The 19,813-nt window shown below is 38.3% G+C and overlaps 1 protein-coding gene across 2 annotated transcripts in view; it reads left to right on the top strand.

Moving 5' to 3' along the window:
* The first annotated feature begins 247 nt into the window (after positions 1-247).
* Positions 248-19,813, top strand: part of nsg2 (neuronal vesicle trafficking associated 2) — an 86,323-nt gene continuing 66,757 nt past the window's right edge. Inside the window, exons 1-3 of one of the 2 annotated variants that reach the window (XM_043703840.1) lie at positions 248-424; positions 1,360-1,526; positions 1,978-2,097. In XM_043703840.1, coding sequence (XP_043559775.1) covers positions 1,398-1,526; positions 1,978-2,097 — 249 coding nt within the window. In that variant the 5' untranslated portion in view covers positions 248-424; positions 1,360-1,397. The remainder of the gene's footprint in view (positions 425-1,359; positions 1,527-1,977; positions 2,098-19,813) is intronic. The other variant, XM_043703839.1, reaches the window with a different exon arrangement.

Raw genomic sequence — 19,813 nt, 5'->3', positions numbered from 1 at the left:
CCTATTTTTCCTAATATTAACATTCCCAAAACATAGCGGCAATTATCCTGAAGCAAAACCACGACAATTTAGAAACCCTTTCTTTTGAATGTTTAATGGAGTGAGCATTCTCACTGAATTACATGTATTTTATTTATAAAAATGTGATTTTGAAATAACATAGCAATTGTTTGGTACTGAGTATATCTAGGATTTTGCTAGTAAATGCGGTAGGCGGCGTTGTTTGCACAATGCAGAGTGGAGCATTCAGGCTCAGGGTTGGACGTCAGTGCCCCGCAGCGCACGAAGCTTTCACTTTCAGCACCAAACCTGCTCAGTCTGCGGCAGGAGAGCTCTCTGGTCAGATTCGACTGCAAAATCCTCCCTTATCAAACGCCATCTTGTGACATCAGGTGCTTTTTGTAAAGGTAAAACCACCTATTCTGTAAGTATACATCAAGGGGACACACCAGTGGAACCACTTTAGACATTTTCTCGTACGGTCTTTGGGATGGTGCAGTTTTAATGAGACGTCACGTATCCCCAATAAGCGAATATTCGATTGACATTTCCAACGTGTAAAGTGTTGGATAATATTAACTCAAGTTAAAATGTAGGATAATGGCTAGACCTCAGTTACCGCATACAATAACATTTTTGTGATTAATCGTCGTGTTCAAAATTAAGTATAAATACTCTGGCGGTATTGTGCTGGTTGTATGACATCAAGGGCAACAGAAAATGGCTATGGGATATGCGTGTTTTATTCTATGCCAAATGGAGGAACGCGTGCTTTCTCTCCTCAGTCTTATCTGAAATGTAATTCTTAACAATTCTTCAAGTTGCAAGGAATCATGTAAGGTATGATCTTCGAGGCGAAACATCGATACCAATGCAGTCATCGCTTGAAATGCAGCTGCTCAAGGACCAAGCTGTTTTCCATTTCATTCAGTAAATATCTTGCTGGGAATTAAATGAACTGACTTGTGCGTTTCTTTTTCTCTGTAGTGGTTCTATTAATATTGAAATGCGCATCGTCCCTGGTATCTATATAGGTGCAAATATTAAAGAGTTAAATGTCTGCACTAGCTGAAACCGATCAGCTTTCAGTCTAGAATACAGCTGTGATATTGCAATGACTGTAATGGTTAAATGATATTGCTTTATTTAACATATGGTGCTTTCCAAATCAACTTGGGGACCTGTCACGGTTTGAACACAAAATAGGTCTATTAGTATTCTGAGCTCGTTCTTGTCAAATGCTGTATGGAAAAAAAATGACTGTGCTATATTCGCGATTTGGGTTACAAAACGCGATCTTGGATTTTTACTCTCTATACTAGTTTTGAGTCGAAGCACTGTGTCCCCTGTTTGTTGCAGATTACGGTTCGCACGTTAAAGACCAATCCTCGTGAATAATGGTGAAGCTGGGGAGTAACTTGAACGAAAAAAATACCAAGCAATCCTGTAGTGATGATAATTTTCACACCGTCCCCCTGATCACACCCTTGGATGTGAATCATCTGCAGTTCCCTGCTCCAGACAAGGTACCGTGCTAATTAGGCAATTGACCATCAAAGCCTAAAATCACACATACAAATCGTACAGCCTTTCAACCTTTCTTTCTTGAATAGTTAGAATTCATTAGACAAATTCAGGACATGTCAGAGTAAAACATATCCTTTTAGGCGTTTATTTGTTCGTGCTCCTGACGTCTAGTATGTGCTCAGTTTTCCCAAGGTTGTCAGAAGTCACTGAAAAGTTAAGCAGCGATTAATATAAATTGAGTGAAACATCGCATTAGGTTATAGGCAGTGATCTCAATGAATAAACGGTGGAATACTGCGTGAGCATAAGGGCGGAGCAAGATATGGATATAGTTTGCGGACTATGATATAATGTGATGCTTCCACTATGGCACATTTTTAATGAAAGGTTTTCACTAACTGTTAGGACAGGCTATAGAGACCGACACGCCCTAACTTTCTTGTTCCATAGGTTGTGGTGAAAACGAGAACCGAATTCCAGTCAGATCAAAAGAACAAAGGAAAACTGAGGGTACCGAAAATAGCTGAATTCACAATCAGCTTCAACGACGGTGTATCGGAAAGGCTCAAGGTAAAGTTTTAAGAACTGAATTGGTTTATTGTTCGGCACTAAATCTGAAAATACACTTCAGCGTGCTATCATTTTCACCTCGGTATGAAGCTTCATTGCACAATTAATTAAAAAAAATCACATTTATTAACACTTGCAATTTAAAAAACGCATTCAAACCAGAGCTTTAGCATAAATCTGGGTTTGATTCTGAAAACCAAATTAAAATATATATTCGGTTTGTTTTATAAACCTCATCCATTCATCTTCCTAGCTATCATGAAAGCAGGCTTATCAACAAAAAAACTTTTTTCTGTTAGTGAGAATGTGTCAAGGTCATTTAAAATTTATTATGTAATGTAAATTTAGAATTTACATGTTTTGACTGTCAGTGCCTTTTTTGAACGGATTCAGGTATTTCTCACAGATTGACATATGATCAATGAATTAAAGTAAAATAGATACTTACCATGCGTTAGTATCCAGGAAACGGACAAAAACATCAGACTATCATTTATATTCCTTGTTTAATTATATTAAAATAGAATGAGTTATAACCAGGCACAAATGCAGGTAGGTCAAAAATTGTGTTTTTATTTTAATGATCAATTCATACACACAGACAATTCCAGAGGGAATCGAGCATCCACTGTTCTTTTAGAAGGGAAAAAAAAAGCCCAGATTTCTGCCCGTTTACCCTGGGAGCAGCTTATTGGAACTACATTCAGAAATAAGTATTGTGATCAATGATAGTGACAATTTAAAAAAAAAACATGATTTGGAGATGCTGGTGTTGAACTGGGGTGTACAAAGTTAAAAATCACACAACACCAGGTTATAGTCCAACAGGTGTTTTCCTGTTGGACTATAACCTGGTGTTGTGTGATTTTTAACTAAAAAAAACACAACATATCTTTGATCGTGTTATTCAGTTCTAGCAGTAAATGGTTAGCAAATATTTGTGTATTCATATTTCTGAAAATTCCATTATATTTCAAGTTTCACTAGCTACTTTTGAAATTTAGTGTGGGTCCAGTGATGTTTGTATGAGGTCAGAAACATTGTTATTGATATCAACCTTAGCCACTACAGGCATACAATCTCTTGAGACAGGCCTCACTATAGTCATGTTTCACACATTTAATTTTTTAAAAATTGGAGATTAGTCAAAACCTATCAGCTGTACATGGAATGTACACTATAATTAAAGGAAGAATCAATATTACTATTTATACCTATAAAGATTTATTTTACTGGTGTCCAAAGGAACCATTCAACAGACAGATTAGTACTCAACATGGATTCTATTTCCAATTCTGCTGCTGGTCGATATTCAAGTTGACTGTTTGAACTACTCTATGAATGTATTATCCTCACTCCATAAAGCAAATCAGCAAATCACGTCTAGTATGGTTCTAAAGTAAGAAAAATTAAAATATAAAACTGAACACAGTGAAGTTTGTTTTTCCAGTAGGGATAAACATTGTTTGAGACTTGCCAATGAAATTATTACTGGTTATAAGTGATCTAATGATGTTATGATAAGGAATAGTAGCGAAATATATTCCACAAAAAAAAGCATTTTCCCAAACCACAAAGAACACCAGTGAATAACTTCAACTTATTAGAGTGCAGAATATTTGACTGACCTCAAGAAAGTAGTTTATTGTCAAGGTTACATTTTTTAAGAAAGACATTACCTAATGGTATCTAATCATAATGTCATCATTTTTTTAACTATCTCACTATGTGAAAATATCTTCATGAAAATCATACTAAAATTAATCTGATTAGAGAAGCAACAAAGATGGGAAACAGGAGCATGTCATGGCACAACAAACAGTTATGCTTTCTACGGCATGACAAATTAAGTGTTATGTATTTATCGTCAATAAATAAATTTATTTAGACTCATGACTAATAATAATGTGTTTAATGCAGATAGAAAAACGGCAAAGTAATGAACATAATGCATTCAATGTTTTGCAAAGTAAAATCATCCAAAATATCACTTAGAAACTAGTTGATGCAAAAACAAAAATGGCGCATCAGAGTGCTGTTTATTGAAGATTATTATACAGTATTGTTAGAAGTGTTAAATGTCATTTGTCCTAAACCTTCATTTTCAACATCTCTATCTCAGTGTGTTATTTTGTTGTGGTACTAATTTTCAGTACCAAGTATCTAGATAGATGATTGCCTCATCTTCTATGCACATATTTTGAAATGGAAAACATAGCTACTTATCTCCTGGCATCACAGTAAACATTTAAATCCCCATTAATTCTAAACTATATAGGTTTCTTATAAATAATATAGTCATTTTATTTAAAATGCTGTTACAAAAGACAACATGTATTTGAGGTTCAGTGAAACCTGTATGGAACTAGTAAACAACTAGTATATAAAAAAACAAAAATTGCTGGAGAAATGAGCAGGTCTAGTGACTGTTCTTCAGAACTAGTACATTTCATTAATCATTTCCTTGTTATCATGTAGCCTTACCTTTCAATATTTACATTTACATTTCCACCTTAAAGCAGAGGCAGGAATAACTTAACTGCACTTGGATTAACATGTCTATAACTTTAATTTTGCATCTTATAAAACGTTCATTGCTGTTGCTGCCAGGCCTTCTCACTCTTGGGAACCTCAGGCTTGCATGCTGCTCAATTACGAAGTTCTTGCTTTTTTACATTAGGAATTCTTCTTTCAGTCTGAAGTATTGTGCGACCTGATAACACATGCCACTGTTGGAACCAATCTGACAGGCTCTTAGGAAATCCAGCACATTGGCTCCAGCTCCTGCCCTCCTGTTCTTTCTGGTTACTTTGCATAAGCACTTTAACTCTACTCCTGGCATTGTTTCAAAGAAATAGGTCCTGATACAGATTGCCTTTGTGAATGTTTGTGTAATGTTAACAACTACAGTTGATCACCAACACTTTAAATTGGGTTATCAATATAGGTTTTACAAAGAAATATTATCAACATTCTTGACTTTTTGAAATACTGCAATTTATTATGTCTGTTGAACAAAATATTGTGTCCCATGTAGCTGACCCACTGAGATTCAGAATTAATTCCAGTGACATTACCAGCAACATAGAAAAATAATAACAGTTAATGGAAGCAAAATCGAGCATTTATATATAAGTACCTTTCATGACCCTGGGAAACCTTAAAGATTGTCATAACTAAATAAGTATTTAGGAAATACTTTCACTATTTTGCTGTAAGGAAACGCCAATGTGTGCGTATGTATTGAAAAGTTCCACACATAAGCAGGTAATCTTGTTTTGTAATTTTGATTTAAAGAGTTAGTGTTGGCTGAGAAACAAGAACAGCTCCCTAATGTTTAATATTACCATGGTACATTTATGAGGAGAAAGTGAGGTCTGCAGATGCTGGAGATCAGAGATGGAAATGTGTTGCTGGAAAAGCGCAGCAGGTCAGGCAGCATCTAGGGAACAGGAGAATCGACGTTTCGGGCATTAGCCCTTCTTCAGGAATGGCTAATGCCCGAAACGTCGATTCTCCTGTTCCCTAGATGCTGCCTGACCTGCTGCGCTTTTCCAGCAACACATTTCCATCTCATGGTACATTTATGTCCACCTAACACAGGCGGGTAGAGCCGTGACTTAACATCTCATTTAATGTCGCATTTCCAGTCTTGCAACTATATGTTTAGATGGCATGTTTTCTTTTGTAGATGGCATGTTTTCTTTTGTAGAATGGGGCATGAAAAATTTGATCAAAGAAAGCAGTGCTACTAATGAGCTATTATTAATAATATCTGTATCATACGTATCTTTAATATAAAATTATGTCTATGCACTTGCTGTCATTAAAATGTATTGCATTTTGGTGTTACATTCAAGCTATTGGTGGCAAGTTTTGGTTAATTTTTTTGGTATATCAGAGTCAAAACAAAACTTTAAAAATCAGAAAAACCTACTAAATCTGTTAAATAGAAACTGAATGAATTGCTAAAAAATTGTTTGAAAGATCTTTTGTACACTTATTATCTGTTTTGCAAAGTGGCATACTGATTCAATATGGATTTTAATAATACAAAGACAGGAAAAATTTCATTGCAGTACCAAGCTGCTGGCGTTCGGATGAAATATGCTTTCAGGTGGATACAAAGTTCCCATGACACGTTCTGAAGAAGGGCAGGGTAGTAAACCTGGGGTGTGGTCGATATTTACATTTAATCAATGTAATTGGGAAAAAAAATGGTCTGGTCAGTATCACATTGCTGTTTATGGGATCTTGCCATAAAGGGAGTCTGTTAGCTCAGTTGGGTGGATGGCTGGCTTGCAATATAGAGTAACACCAGCAGTGCAGGTTCAATTCTAATACTGACTGAGGTTACCATGAAGGTCCTTCCTTCTCACTCTCATCACCATCATGCATTTCTCTCTGATAGAGCAACCCTCTGGAACTATGGTGACTTTACCTTACCATCACATTTCAAAAGTATTGTACAGTACTGGGCACAATATTAATGTATCTTTTTTTGGAAACTAAAATCAATGCTTTCCTATTTTCTTGCCTTGGTAAGTGAGATTGGAGTTTACCAAGGAGTTATTAGTCTATCAAACAACAAGAATTAACTCTAGTGGATTTTAGGATGTTGCTTTTTACTGGAGTTTTTTTAAATGGACTTAATGAAGCAAGCTTGGTTCACCTTCAGCGTAAATGTGTCATGTTACATGGTGCAATGTTTTTTCATTTATGAAATGATAAATCTTGCAACTTATAGTGAACAATACAGTTGGCGATTTGATACAATGCATAGATTTGATATAGGAGGGTAAAATTCAACTTTGGAAACACAAAATAGGCAGTTAACATTCCAGCCAACTTTCCTGCCCATTGACATCAGTGGACAAGAGTGTCATGCAGAGAATTAACAAGTGTGCCTTTGCCAATGTTTCACCTTCAGATATTCTACATATATTGCATTGTTTAAGCGTGAACTGATGTCTAGTTTGGATTTCTTTTAACTCTACTTTGAACTAATCTATCCTGAAGAAATTAGTTACTTTGTCCTGAAAATTACCAATCTTACACAAATCAACAAGAAATGGGTTGCTGTAAGATATTGTCATATTATGCTTGTTATGCAATGCATAGTTTTATTGTCACAAAACAAAATCCTGTCTGCAATGAAGAAAGCCATGAGTGAGCTACTAGTGTTTATTAGAAATAGTTCTAGGTATTATCATTTGCTCAATGGAAAATATTTTTTGCAAATAGCCAGTTACCTTTTAATCAGCATTATAGCAGAATGTTCAGGAGTGAAGCAACAGCCATAAATGACAGATAATTGTTACATCGTCAAAGAACAAGTTGATATGAATTATAACAATCCATCATAATTTACATGTCAAATTTTGTCAGACCAGCACATGTCCCATAGCAGTAACACGAATACAGAGAAAGAAATATTCAATTTTAGCTGATTTCAAATATGCTTCCTGATTAACAGCTAGCACGTACTATGTGATTTACTTCACAGTCTGCTTATGAGTAATTACATGTAATTGGCCTCAGAGTATGTATCATCATGGTAATTAGAACCTGTATTGCTACCTTAGGAATTGAATAATACTTTGTCCATTTTGTGGGACACTGCTTCTATTTTTAGAAAACAGTATTACCACATCATGGAGGATTGCTAGTGTAGGATTGAGTCTTGTCCACTTCAAATAATAATCAAGAATAAAGACTGATTCTGGGTCCTAACCGCACACTGGCTGTAAGGGACATACCTTGGCTATCTTCCAGTACATGACCAATTAAAAGGCCATCTCTGGGACCTCCATCCAATTAATAATATAAAGGCAGAACCCTGAATCTGCAGTCCCAATCAGAAGGGCTGTAGCCTTCGACAGGTCGGTGCTGACATGTTGAAATGCCATCTGAAGAAGTATTTAATTGAAATAAATGGTGTCCACTGCTGCCAGGCCACCTCAGTGGAGGGGAAACCATACCACAAAATAGACAGTTGCGGCTGCAGCGAGCTAATGGCTGCAGTGGTTGTGTTGTGGGTGTTTAATGTGCGTTTTTGCCTTCAGCAAGGTATTTTTATCTCATGCAGCAATGCTTTTGTTATCCTTTGTAACATAACAAATGAAGTATTGGACAATGTGGAATTGAAAGATCCAACAGACAATTATTACTGTTGCTAATATATATACGAACATTTCATTCACAGTCACATCTGTATATGTTCACAGTCACAATCTTATATGTAACATTTCTTTCTCCAGTTCCATTCTTCCATCAAATCAAGTGGCTCCCAGTTAAGATGACATCTGAGAATATCTTACTGTTGGGTCCCAAGCTGATACAGTGATGTTACTTTGAGCATATCTCTTAAAGGCATATTGACATGTTTTATCTCTTAAAGGTATATGACAGTCAGATGTAACAACAGGTTGGTGTTGTGGATCAGTATAGGAGGCCTCATGAGCTTCCTGACAATCATCATTAAGTCACCTCTTGCACCTGCCAGACTTAGTGGCAGGAGGGGCCCTGTCTGCCATTTGTGGAAGATTTTGGCAATATATCTCAGAACTCCACATAATGCAGATGACTGCCTGCTGCTTCTAGTTAGGTAGCCTCTGCCAGTGATGAACTGTCTCTAGGAAGACTGCCAAGCAAAAGGAGCACATTGGCTCCCCTAATTGACATTTGTTTCTCTTAGGGATTAGTTGACTGGACAGCTAGTTTGTGTTGCAATGTGATGTCAACAACTGGGTTCAATTTCTGCCCTGGCTGATGTTACCATGAAATTACTCCTTCTCAACCTCTTACCCTTGCCTGAGGTATGGTGAATCTCAGGTTATACTGCCATCAGTTGTCTCTCTTTGATAAGAGAGTAGTCATTTAGTCTGATAATACTATAACGAATTATAATTTTTCCAAGTTTGCCTTTGTTTACTCATGCAATTTCAACTTTTGCATCTTGTAAGAAATAATCAACAATGATTCTGACTATGTTCACAATGTTAAAAATAACCTGTTTATGTCCTGTTTCACTTTTCACTTATAAGCAACATTTTAGTTGTGTATAAAACTTGATTACACCAATTTTTGAGCCATGTTATCCACTTTGAGGATTGTAAAAGTATTTTTAAATGTATGACAGAATGGGTGTTTATTCATATTATATATGATGGTAATGAACTGATTGGAAATGTAAAATAAAATAAAGAATTGCAGACGTTGGAGATCTGAAACAAAAACAGAAATTGCTGGAGAGACTCAGCATCTGTGAAGAGAAAATAGAGCTAGGTTTTAAGCCCTTCGAACTAGAGGCAGCTAGGAAAAGGTGGTAGTTACGCTGCTGATGCAAAGTGGAAGAGAAAAGGAGTCAGTTGACAGGTGAAGATAAAGCCCAGAGACAGAGGGAGAAAGGGGAAAAATAAGTAGGCAAGCAAAAGAATTGTTGGTAGTCAGCCAAGGAAGAAGAGCAGCCAGATAGGTAATTGAAAATGGGTGGGCTGTACTGAAAGTAACATATGTCATGACAGGATCTGGTCTTGTTGGGGTAGGAAAATAGACATGAAAGAAGATGTTCATGATCTGAAATTCTTAAACTCTATGTTGAGTCCTCAAGGCTGTAAGGTAAGTGGAAGATGAGGTGTTAATTCTCCAGCTTGCATTGAGCCTTGCTGAAACACTGTAGCAGGCCTGAAACACAAATGTTGGCCAGGACACATAATTAATTGAAGTGGCAGGTCATTTTTATGGACCAAATGTAGGTGTTCCCGGTCTGTGTTTCGTCTCCCCAATGTAGATGATTCTGCATTATGAACAGTGAAAACAATAGAGCAGATTGAATGAAGTGCAGGTAAACTTCTAATTCACCTGGAAGATATGGCTGGAGCCTTTGGTGAGGAGGGGAGAAATAAATGGGCAAGTGTTGCATCTTCTGTGGTTGCATAGGAAGGTGTCTTGAGTGTGTAGTGGTTTTGCGAGTAGAGGAAGAGTGGACAGAAGTATGCAGACAAAAGGGTCCCTATGAATGTTGATGAGAGGGAAGGGGAATATGTGTCTCGGGGTGGCCTCCTACTGGAGATGGGGAAATGGCAGCTTATGATCCTTTGGATGTGGAGGGTGATGGGGTGGAAAGTGAGGACAGGGGCATTACAAACTCACCAATTTCTACAGTTTTCTTGACTATACATCCTTAAACTAAGAATTACATTTCATTTGTTAAGTTTCTCTGTCATCGTCACATCTATTCTGGTAATGCCACCTTCCACAGAAATGTCTGCCTTTTCTAACTATTGAGGATTGCCTATTGCTGTGATTGACAGGACCCTCATCTATGCCTGATCTATTTCCCGCCATTCTTCCCTCACCCCTTTCCTTCCCTCACACAACAGTGTTAGGGTCCTGCTTCTTTTCACTTTCCACCCCACCAGATCCTGCATCCAAAAGATTATAAGTCACCATTTCCCCCACCTCCAGTAGGAGGCTGCCACGAGACACCATTTCCCTTCTCTCTCGTGTCAGCATTCTTCAAGGATGGTTCCCTCTGGGATACCCTGGTTCACTTCTCTACTCTCAGCACTTCCCCACACCCACATGCACCTTCCCATGCAATGCAGAAGGTGAAGAATTGCCCGTTTACCTCCCTCCTCACTATCCATAGCCCCAGACACACCTTTGAGGTGAAGCAATGATTTACCAGCACTTCACTCAATTACTGTATTCGCTGCTTGCAGTGCGGTCTTCTCCTACATTGGGGAGTCAAAACACAGACTGGGTGACCCCTTTGCAAAGCACCTACGCTGTATCCATAGAAGTGACCCTGAGCTGCAGTTGCCTGCCAATTCAACAGACCACTCTGTTCCAGTGCCAATATTTCTCTCTCAGGCCTGCAGCCTTGCTCTAGTGAGGCTCAATGTGAGCTGGAGGAACAATACCTCATCTTCCACTAAGATACCTCATAACTTCGAGGTCTCGGCATCAAGTTTAACAATTTCAGAGCATGAGCACTTCCTTCCATGTCTATCACCTAACCCCATAATCCCAGGTCCTATCATGAGCACAAGAAACCCATTTTCAACTACATATAGTCCCCATTATCTCCTATATAATTTCTCCTCTTCTCTGGCTTACTATCAATAATGTATTTTTCTGCTTCTCTGTCTCTCTCGCTCTCTCTCTCTCTCTCTCTCTAAGTTGCCCCTTAGGTCTCTTTTATATCTTTCCCCTCTCACCCTAAACCTATGCCCTCTAGTTCTGGACTCCCCCACCCCATGGAAAAGACTTTATTTATCCTATTCATGCCCCTCATAATTTTGTAAACCTCTATAAGGTCACCCCTCAGCCTTCAACGCTCCAGGGAAAACAGCCCCAGCCTTTTCAGCCTCTCCCTGTAGCTGACATCCTCCAACCCTGGCAACATCCTTGTAACTCTTTTCTGAACCCTTTCAAGTTTCACAACATCTTTCCAATAGGAACGAGTCCAGAATTGCACGCAATATTCCAACAGTGGCCTGACCAATGTCCTGTACAGCTGCAACATGACCTCCCAACTCCTGTATTCAATACTCTGACTGATAAAGGAAAGCATACCAAACACCGCCTTCACTGTCCTATCTACCCATGACTCCACTTTCAAAGAGCTATGAACCTGCACTCCAAGGTCTCCTTGTTCAGCAATACTCCCTAGGACCTTACCATTAAGTGTATAAGTCCTGCTAAGATTTGCTTTCCCAAAATGCAGCATCTTGCGTTTATCTGAATTAAACTCCATCTGCCTCTTCTCAGCCCATTGGCCCATCTGATCAAGATCCTGTTATAATCTGAGGTAACCTTCTTCGCTGTCCACTACACCTCCAATTTTTGCGTCATCTGCAAACTTACTAACTATACCTCTTATGCTCGCACCCAAATCATTTATATAAATGACGAAAAGTAGTGGACCCAGCACCGATCCTTTTGGCACTCCACTGATCACAGGCCTCCAGTCTGAAAAAAACCGTCCACCACTACCGGCGTAGGTCTTCTAACTTTGAGTCTTTGACTTGAAACATTAACTCTGCTTTCTCACCACAGATACTGCGACACCTGCTGAGTTTCTCCATTAATCAATTTTGTTTGATTGCATAACTACACATTTTGTAAAATAATTTTTCCAAAGAAGAACTAAAGCCTTTTTAAAAAATATCTATAGTTTTCAGTTCAGGTCGGTACATCCTAAATAGATAGTATTTTATTGATTATGAGGGGTACTGAATACAAAGCTAGGGAGGTTATGCTTCAGTTATACATCACATTGCTGAGATTATATCTGGAATACTTGTAAGGAAGGATGTAAATGCAGATCAGAAAAGATTTACTAGACTGAAATCTGGAATAGATGGGTTTCTTTTGAGGAAAGATTGAAAAGGTGAGGCTTATCTCCACTGGAGTTTAAAAGAGTAGGTAGCAACATGATTGAAACTAGGGGTCAATATTTCAATAATATGGGTCACCAACAAATGAAAACAGAGAAGGACAAAAGCTTTCTCACATTGTGAAACTTCGGAACTTCCTTCCTTAAAAGACACTTTTCTTTCAGGTAGAGGAAAGGTAGATTCTTGATAAGTAAGTGTGGAAAATTATCAGCACTTGGCCAGAATGTGGAGTAATCAGATCAGCCATGATCCTGTTAAAGGGGCAGAGTGTCTACTCCTGCTCCTAATTCATCTGTTCGTATATGCCACAACCCAGTAATATTCTATTATGCAATTGTAAGGAGTGCCCTCACAGAATTTGGGTATTTCAGCAGTTTAAATCAGATAGTGGAGAACCACCATATTTAGCTTCAAATCATCTAATTTGCTCATTTGGACTTTCTTGTTCCAACTATTTGATGCTTTACTTAAATTTGAACAGAGTCCTTCCTCAGTGAAGGGTGTATTAATTTTTAGCTATTTGTGGCTATAGTACACCTGAGATAATCCAAAGTAATTACTGAAGAAAACTGGACTATTTTGAGCAGTGCACTCAAATAGGCATTTTGAAAAAAACTTTCGTATGGAAGGGAGGCAAGTATTTTACGTTAAGATTAGATTAGATTACTTACAGTGTGGAAACAGGCCCTTCGGCCCAACAAGTCCACACCGACCCGCCGAAGCGCAACCCACCCATACCCCTACATTTACCCATTTAACCTAACACTACGGGCAATTTCGCATGGCCAATTCACCTGACCCGCACATCTTTGTGACTGTGGGAGGAAACCGGAGCACCCGGAGGAAACCCACGCAGACATGGGGAGAATGTGCAAACTCCACACAGTCAGTCGCCTGAGTCGGGAATTGAACCCGGGTCTCTGGCGCTGTGAGGCAGCAGTTTTAACTGATTGTTGAATACAATTGTGACACACACATATATATATACAGTGAAAGAATATGATAAATCTCAGGCAAGTCATAAGTAATCTTTATTTTAGCATCAATAAATTCAGAAATATTTTTCTTTCAAGAGCACATTTAGTTTGGCCCAGCGGAAGTATTCTGCTTCGGAGTTAGAATTATATGGATTTTATAAAACACACTCAATTTTTGAGTCTAAAACAGAAATTGTGAGAGAAACCAAACTGATCTGGCAACAACTGTGGGATGAAAGCAGAGATAACATTTCAGAGAAATGATGATGAATCACTGCACTTGAAAGGTTAACTCTATTTTCTTCCCACAGATGCTGCCAGACCTATGGAGTTTCTCCAACAATTTCTGTTTTTGGTTCAGATCTCCAGTATTCACAATTTCTTTTTTATTTTATTTCAATTGTTGACTCAGAAGTGGGACAATGACACTTAATAAATTGTTAATTCAGAGAGCTGATACAGTCATAATGGGGTGAATGGCCTCCTCCTATGATGTAACATTTCTGTAATTCTTTGTGATCATTGAACATACTAAAATGACAAAGAGATAAGCACAAATTTAGAAGAGTAAAGAAAGCTGTAGAAACCTTTCATTTTCACTACATCTTCTCATTTCCTGTAATTGTTACATTTGAGAGATTGCTTTCCTTGGTTTACAAGCCTGCACAAAGAAAATCAGATAGTAAATGCTGAAAACAGAGAATTGGTCAGTCACATTGGAAAGAGAAAGGCAGTTTTGTGTGCACGTCTTTTCTCAGAATTAAAATGCGAGTGGCGGACAGGTAAATTAATACAATCTGAATATGAATAGTATGGGAAATATGTATAGAGAAATGAATGCCAGTATTATCCTCTTTTAAACCAAGGACTGTGGATGGTGAAGGTTCTGAAACAACAAGAGAAATTGCTTGAGAAATCAGAACTGGCAGCATTTGTGGAGAGAAAGTAGAGTTAATGTCAAATCCATTAACCTTTCTTCAGGATTGAAGTTCGAAGCAGTTCTGGAGAATGGTCAGTGGACTCAAAACGTTAACTTTTTTTCTCCACAGATACTGCCAAATCTGCTGAGTTTCTCCAGCAACTTATTTTTGTTATTTCCAATATTATCTTCTTTTGTAATCATAATAATTAGTTTGTCTATCCTTATTTCACTCTTGAGGTTCTCTGCTCCCTGCATAATGATGACTGACTTCCATATTTTCAGTATTGAGCAGATTTTTTTTCAGACCTTTTTCCAGCATCTACAATGTTTTGATTTTACAAGGTTATTCTGTTTTACAATAAAAGAAATAAAGAACTGGAAATGCAGGAAATCTGAAATAGTAACAGAATGCTAGAAATATCTTACAGTGCATAAACCTTTAGAAAGCGATTAAAGGTTTGAGTGTAAGGCCTTCACCAGAACTCACAATCTGTATTTCCATTTTAATGATCAACACAAAGTGGATTTTCAGTGTTTCTGTTTTTGCTTTAGTCTATGCTATACTTTTTTCTCTGTACACTAGTTCTTCAGGAGTAGCTGTTTTTTGGTTATGAAGACTTGTAAAAATGAATCAAGTACCCATTACCCCATTTGTTGGAATGTGTATTCATTAACTGTCTAAATGTACTTTGCTTTGCACACTTACACTGCATTTCAGTCTTTCACATCTCGTAAAAGTATTAACAGAACTTTTACTTTGACCTTTCAAAAACTTCCTTAGTGCTCCTTACTCCTTTCCTTCTCACATTAGAATTAAAATCTACCAGCCCTGTAGCAAATAGGTTGAAACATTCCATCCTCATTATCTTAACACGAGTTGAGATGGTGGTGTCACAAGAATGTTACTGAAGTAGAAATCCAGAACTCCAGCTAATGCCTGGTACAATTGTTCAAATTGCACTATGATAAATGGTAAAATTTGAATTAAAATAAAATAATGTGGTGGTGACCTTATAATCATTGCTGTTTCATTAATGTCCTTAAGAGTGAAAATTCCTTTTATAGAAGACAATCTGCCACCATAATTGGCCTGGTCTGCATGTGATTCCAGCTCACAACAATGTTGATGATTTTAGCTGCCTTCTAAAATGGCTTAATAGGTCATTCTGTTGAATTTGATCACTTAAAATTCCAAAGAAAAAACTGATACCAGACAATGATTGGCATTGGCCTAGGCATGGCAAACAGCAGTGGTGAGCCCAGTCCTGTTGACCCGAGAATATATCCTCCTCTTGAACATTTAGGAACTTGTGCTAGAATACGAGGAAAATACTCTGGGCACATAGGCTCAAATCCCACCGTGGCAGACTGTGAAGTTTGATTTTTTTAAAAAAAGCTGTATTTTTAAAAAATCGCTGATATCTATTGAACCACTGTCAATTGTTGTAAAAAAAAATCATCTGGTTCACTGAGCAAAGGGAATCTGCTGTTATTTCCTATGTGACTCCAGACCCACAACAATGTGGTTGATTAACTGCCTTTTGGGCAATAAATGCTAACCTAGCCAGCTTGTTCACATCCCTTTAACAAATTAAAAAGAAATTGGGGGAACTGTTCCATAAGCAAAGTCTTGACGTAGTCATATTCAGAATCATATCTGACAAACCATGTCCCATTGCTGATATGCCATACAGCAATGGGAGGAAGTTGCCCTGGAGTCCTGAACATTGACTCCAGATCACTGAACTTTCATGGCATCAGATTAAGCATATACAATGTCACACCATCTTGCTGATATATTAGTACTTCTCCATGTTGGCCATACTTGGGAGGAAATCCTAAACATGACAGATTCTACTGAAGTAGAAATCCAGAACCCTGCTAATGCATGGTACAATCTTTTAAATCATACTATGATAAATGGTGAAATTTAGCTTCAGAGGGATAAGATGTATATGCATTTGGAAGGGCAGGGTTTGATGAGGAGTAGTCAGCATGGCTACATGAGTGGGAGATCATGCCTCACAAATTTGTTAGAGTTCTTTGATGAAGTGACCAGGAAGGTTGACGACGGCTGGGCAGTAGACATATAGAACATAGAATATTACAGTGCACTACAGGCCCATCGGCTCTCAATGTTGCGCCGACCTGTGAAACTAATCTGAAGCCCATCTAACCTTCGCTATTCCATTTTCAGTCATATTTTTATCCAATGACCATTTAACGCCCTTAAAGTTGGTGAGTCTACTACTGTTGCAGGCAGGGTGTTCCATGCCTCTACTATCTTTGACATCTGACCTATATGTCACCCCTCAATTTAAAGCTGTCTCCTTATGTTAGCCATCACCATCCAAAGAAAAAGGCTCTCTCTGTCCACCCTATCTAAATTTCGTATTATCTTATATGTCTCAATTAAGTCACCGCTCAACCTTCTCTCTCATGAAAACAACCTCATGTCCCTCAGTTTTTCCTCATAAGACCTTCCCTCCATACCAGCCAACATCCTAGTAAATCTCCTCTGAACCTTTTCCAAAGCTCCCATGTCCTTCCAATAATGCAGTGACCAGAACTATATGCAATACTCCCAAGCGAGGCTGCACCAGATTGGTACAGCTGCAATGCGACCTCATGGCTCTGAAACTCAATCCCTATACCAATAAAAGCTAACACACCGTATGCCTTCTTAACAACTCTATCAATCTGCATGGCAACCTTCACAGATCTTTTTGCTCATCCATAAACCAAGAATCTTACCATTAGTACGTACTCTGTATGGATTTCAGTAAGGCCTTTGATAAGGTTCCACATGGTAAACTGCTCTGGGAGGTTAAATTGCATGGAATCCAGGGCAAGCTGGCAAATTGGATATACAATTGACTTGATGGGAGGAAGCAGAGGGTAATAGTGGAAGGATACTTGTTGGACTGGAGGCCAATTTTCCTATATGAGGTTCCTCAGGTAAATGATCTCCAGTCAGCGCCATCACTATAGGAGTTCCTTGGAGCCACCATCTTCAGCTGCTTCATGATATTCCCTCAGTCATAATGCCAGAATTGGGATGTTTACCTAATGACTGTGTAATGTTCAGTAGCATTTGAGGTAGTTGTCTCCACATGCAGCAACACCTGGATAGCATCCAGGCTTGGGCTGATTTGTGGTAAATCTCATTCATGCCATACAAATACCAAACAATGACCAGCTCCAAGAAGATGTTTCTTTTATCCCATTGTGTTCAATGGCATTACTGTCACTGAATTCCTCATCATCAGATTCCTATGTTTATTATTGACCCAAAAGTGAACTGGACCAACCTTATAAATACTGTGGCAGGTCAGAGGCTCAGAGTCCTGAGTCCTTAAGAGTAACAAAAAGATGGGGTACTGGGCTAATGGTCGGATACTTGGTAGTGTGGATGAGCAGAGGGATCTTGGTGTCCATGTACACAGATCTTTGATAGTTGCCACCCAGGTAAATAGTGCGGTGAAGAAGGCATATGGCGTACTGGCTTTTATTGGTAGAGGAATTGAGTTCCGGAGTACTGAGGTCATGCTGCAGTTGTATAAGACTCTGGTGCGGCCACATCTGGAGTATTGTGTGCAGTTTTGGTCGCCATACTATAGGAAGGATGTGGAGGCACTGGAACGGGTGCAGAGGAGGTTTACCAGGATGTTGCCTGGTATGGTAGAAAGATCGTATGAGGAACAATAGCAGTGGTGGACTCTCCCTCATTATGGGCATTTAAGCGGGCATTGGATAGGCATATGGAGGATAGTGGGCGAGTGTAGGTTAGGTGGGCTTGGATCAGCGCAACATCGAGGGCCAAAGGGCCTGTACTGCGCTGTATTCTTCTATGTTCTATGTTCTATGAAATAACTTACTTCCCGTCTCTGCAAGTCCTGTCCACCATCGACAAGACACAACTTAAGAGTGTGATGGAACACTCTCCACTTGTATGGATGAATGCAACTCCAACATCAGTCAAGAAGCTAGACAGTACCCAGAACAAATTATTGGCACCCCATCCACCACTTTCAACATTTACTACTTTTACAGAACTGCACAATGGCAGCAGTGTGGACTATCCATAAGATGCACTACAGTATCTCACTAATGCTTTTTAGACAGTACCATCCAAACTTGCAATTTCTACCACCTTGAAAGACCAGGGCAAAAGGTGCATGAGAAAACCACCAACTGCAAGTCTATTCGTTCCTGACTTGAAACTGTATAGCTAAGCTTTCAATGTTGCTGGTTCAAAATCCTGGAACCTCTGTCCTCACAGCACTCTGGTGTTCTTACATCCTGAGGGCTACAGTTATTCAGGTAGCCAGATCGTCATCATCTCCAGGGCAATTAGGAATGAGAAGTAAATTCTGCCTTACTCCATAAATCCCATATCCCATAAATGATTGTAATAAAACTAGATGTATAATAGTGTAAAGATATTCGGTAGAATATCTAGCTGCTGTTTCCACTATGGAATATCCATGTTACTACTGTTTCATTTTCCATCAAATGAAAAGACAATATACTAACTATACCCAATTTTTAATAGATAATTTGTGGCTGAATGATATCAACATAGACCAAGCTCCCAGAACAGACTTCTTGTGGACAGCTCACTTGAGTCATTACATGCAGTGTGTCTTTGTGACAGGATGCCTAGCTTACATAACTCAGTTTCCATTTCTGTGGTTGCAAGCTTAATTTGAAGTGAGCTACCATTTCATCATCCATGTATGATGATATTTAGTTATGAACCACATTGCTGGTTGACATTCATTAGTCTCTTCATGCTAGACAAATCATCTTTAATTTTTTTTCTATATAAATGTCATTTTTCTAGTTAATATTGTAATGGATCTACTTAGGTGATTGTCTCTAGTGAGTATTGTTGAGAATGACTAGAAACCAAAGGAATTATAAAGCCTTAATGAATAAATTTGTAGAGATGTATTAAGCAATTTATGTTTATCTGAAATTATGGATTCTTGTATAAATTGCATATTTTTTAATTATTAAAAAGTTGGAATAACTCTATTTATAGTGATTCAATTTCTCAAACAAATGTGGGATTGCCAATTTTATTTCCTTTCTGATAGTCATAATCCTAATAGTGAGATTATAAATGTCTAAACATAGTAAGCATGTATGTTACAACAATCGATGTATTCATTAAATGTTAGAGTAATTGCATACTCATTCTAATTGATTACATAAATTATTGCCAATATTGTGCAAAAGACAAGGCACTCCATAATTCACAGGTGATATTGATGAGTGTATTTGTTCTACTTGTGCATTAGAATGCTGTTGATCAATACATATACTTTAAAGTGCTATATTTATAGTCTCTTAGGATACCGTCCAGAATCTGTCTGATGTGGTTTGCCTGCACAGAATATCAGGCA

Source organism: Chiloscyllium plagiosum, chromosome 14 (genome assembly GCF_004010195.1).
Source record: "Chiloscyllium plagiosum isolate BGI_BamShark_2017 chromosome 14, ASM401019v2, whole genome shotgun sequence".
In the NCBI taxonomy this organism is placed as follows: Eukaryota; Metazoa; Chordata; class Chondrichthyes; order Orectolobiformes; family Hemiscylliidae; genus Chiloscyllium; species Chiloscyllium plagiosum.
The sequence above is the reverse complement of the archived record's forward strand: the minus strand, read 5'-3'. Positions and strand labels throughout refer to the sequence as shown.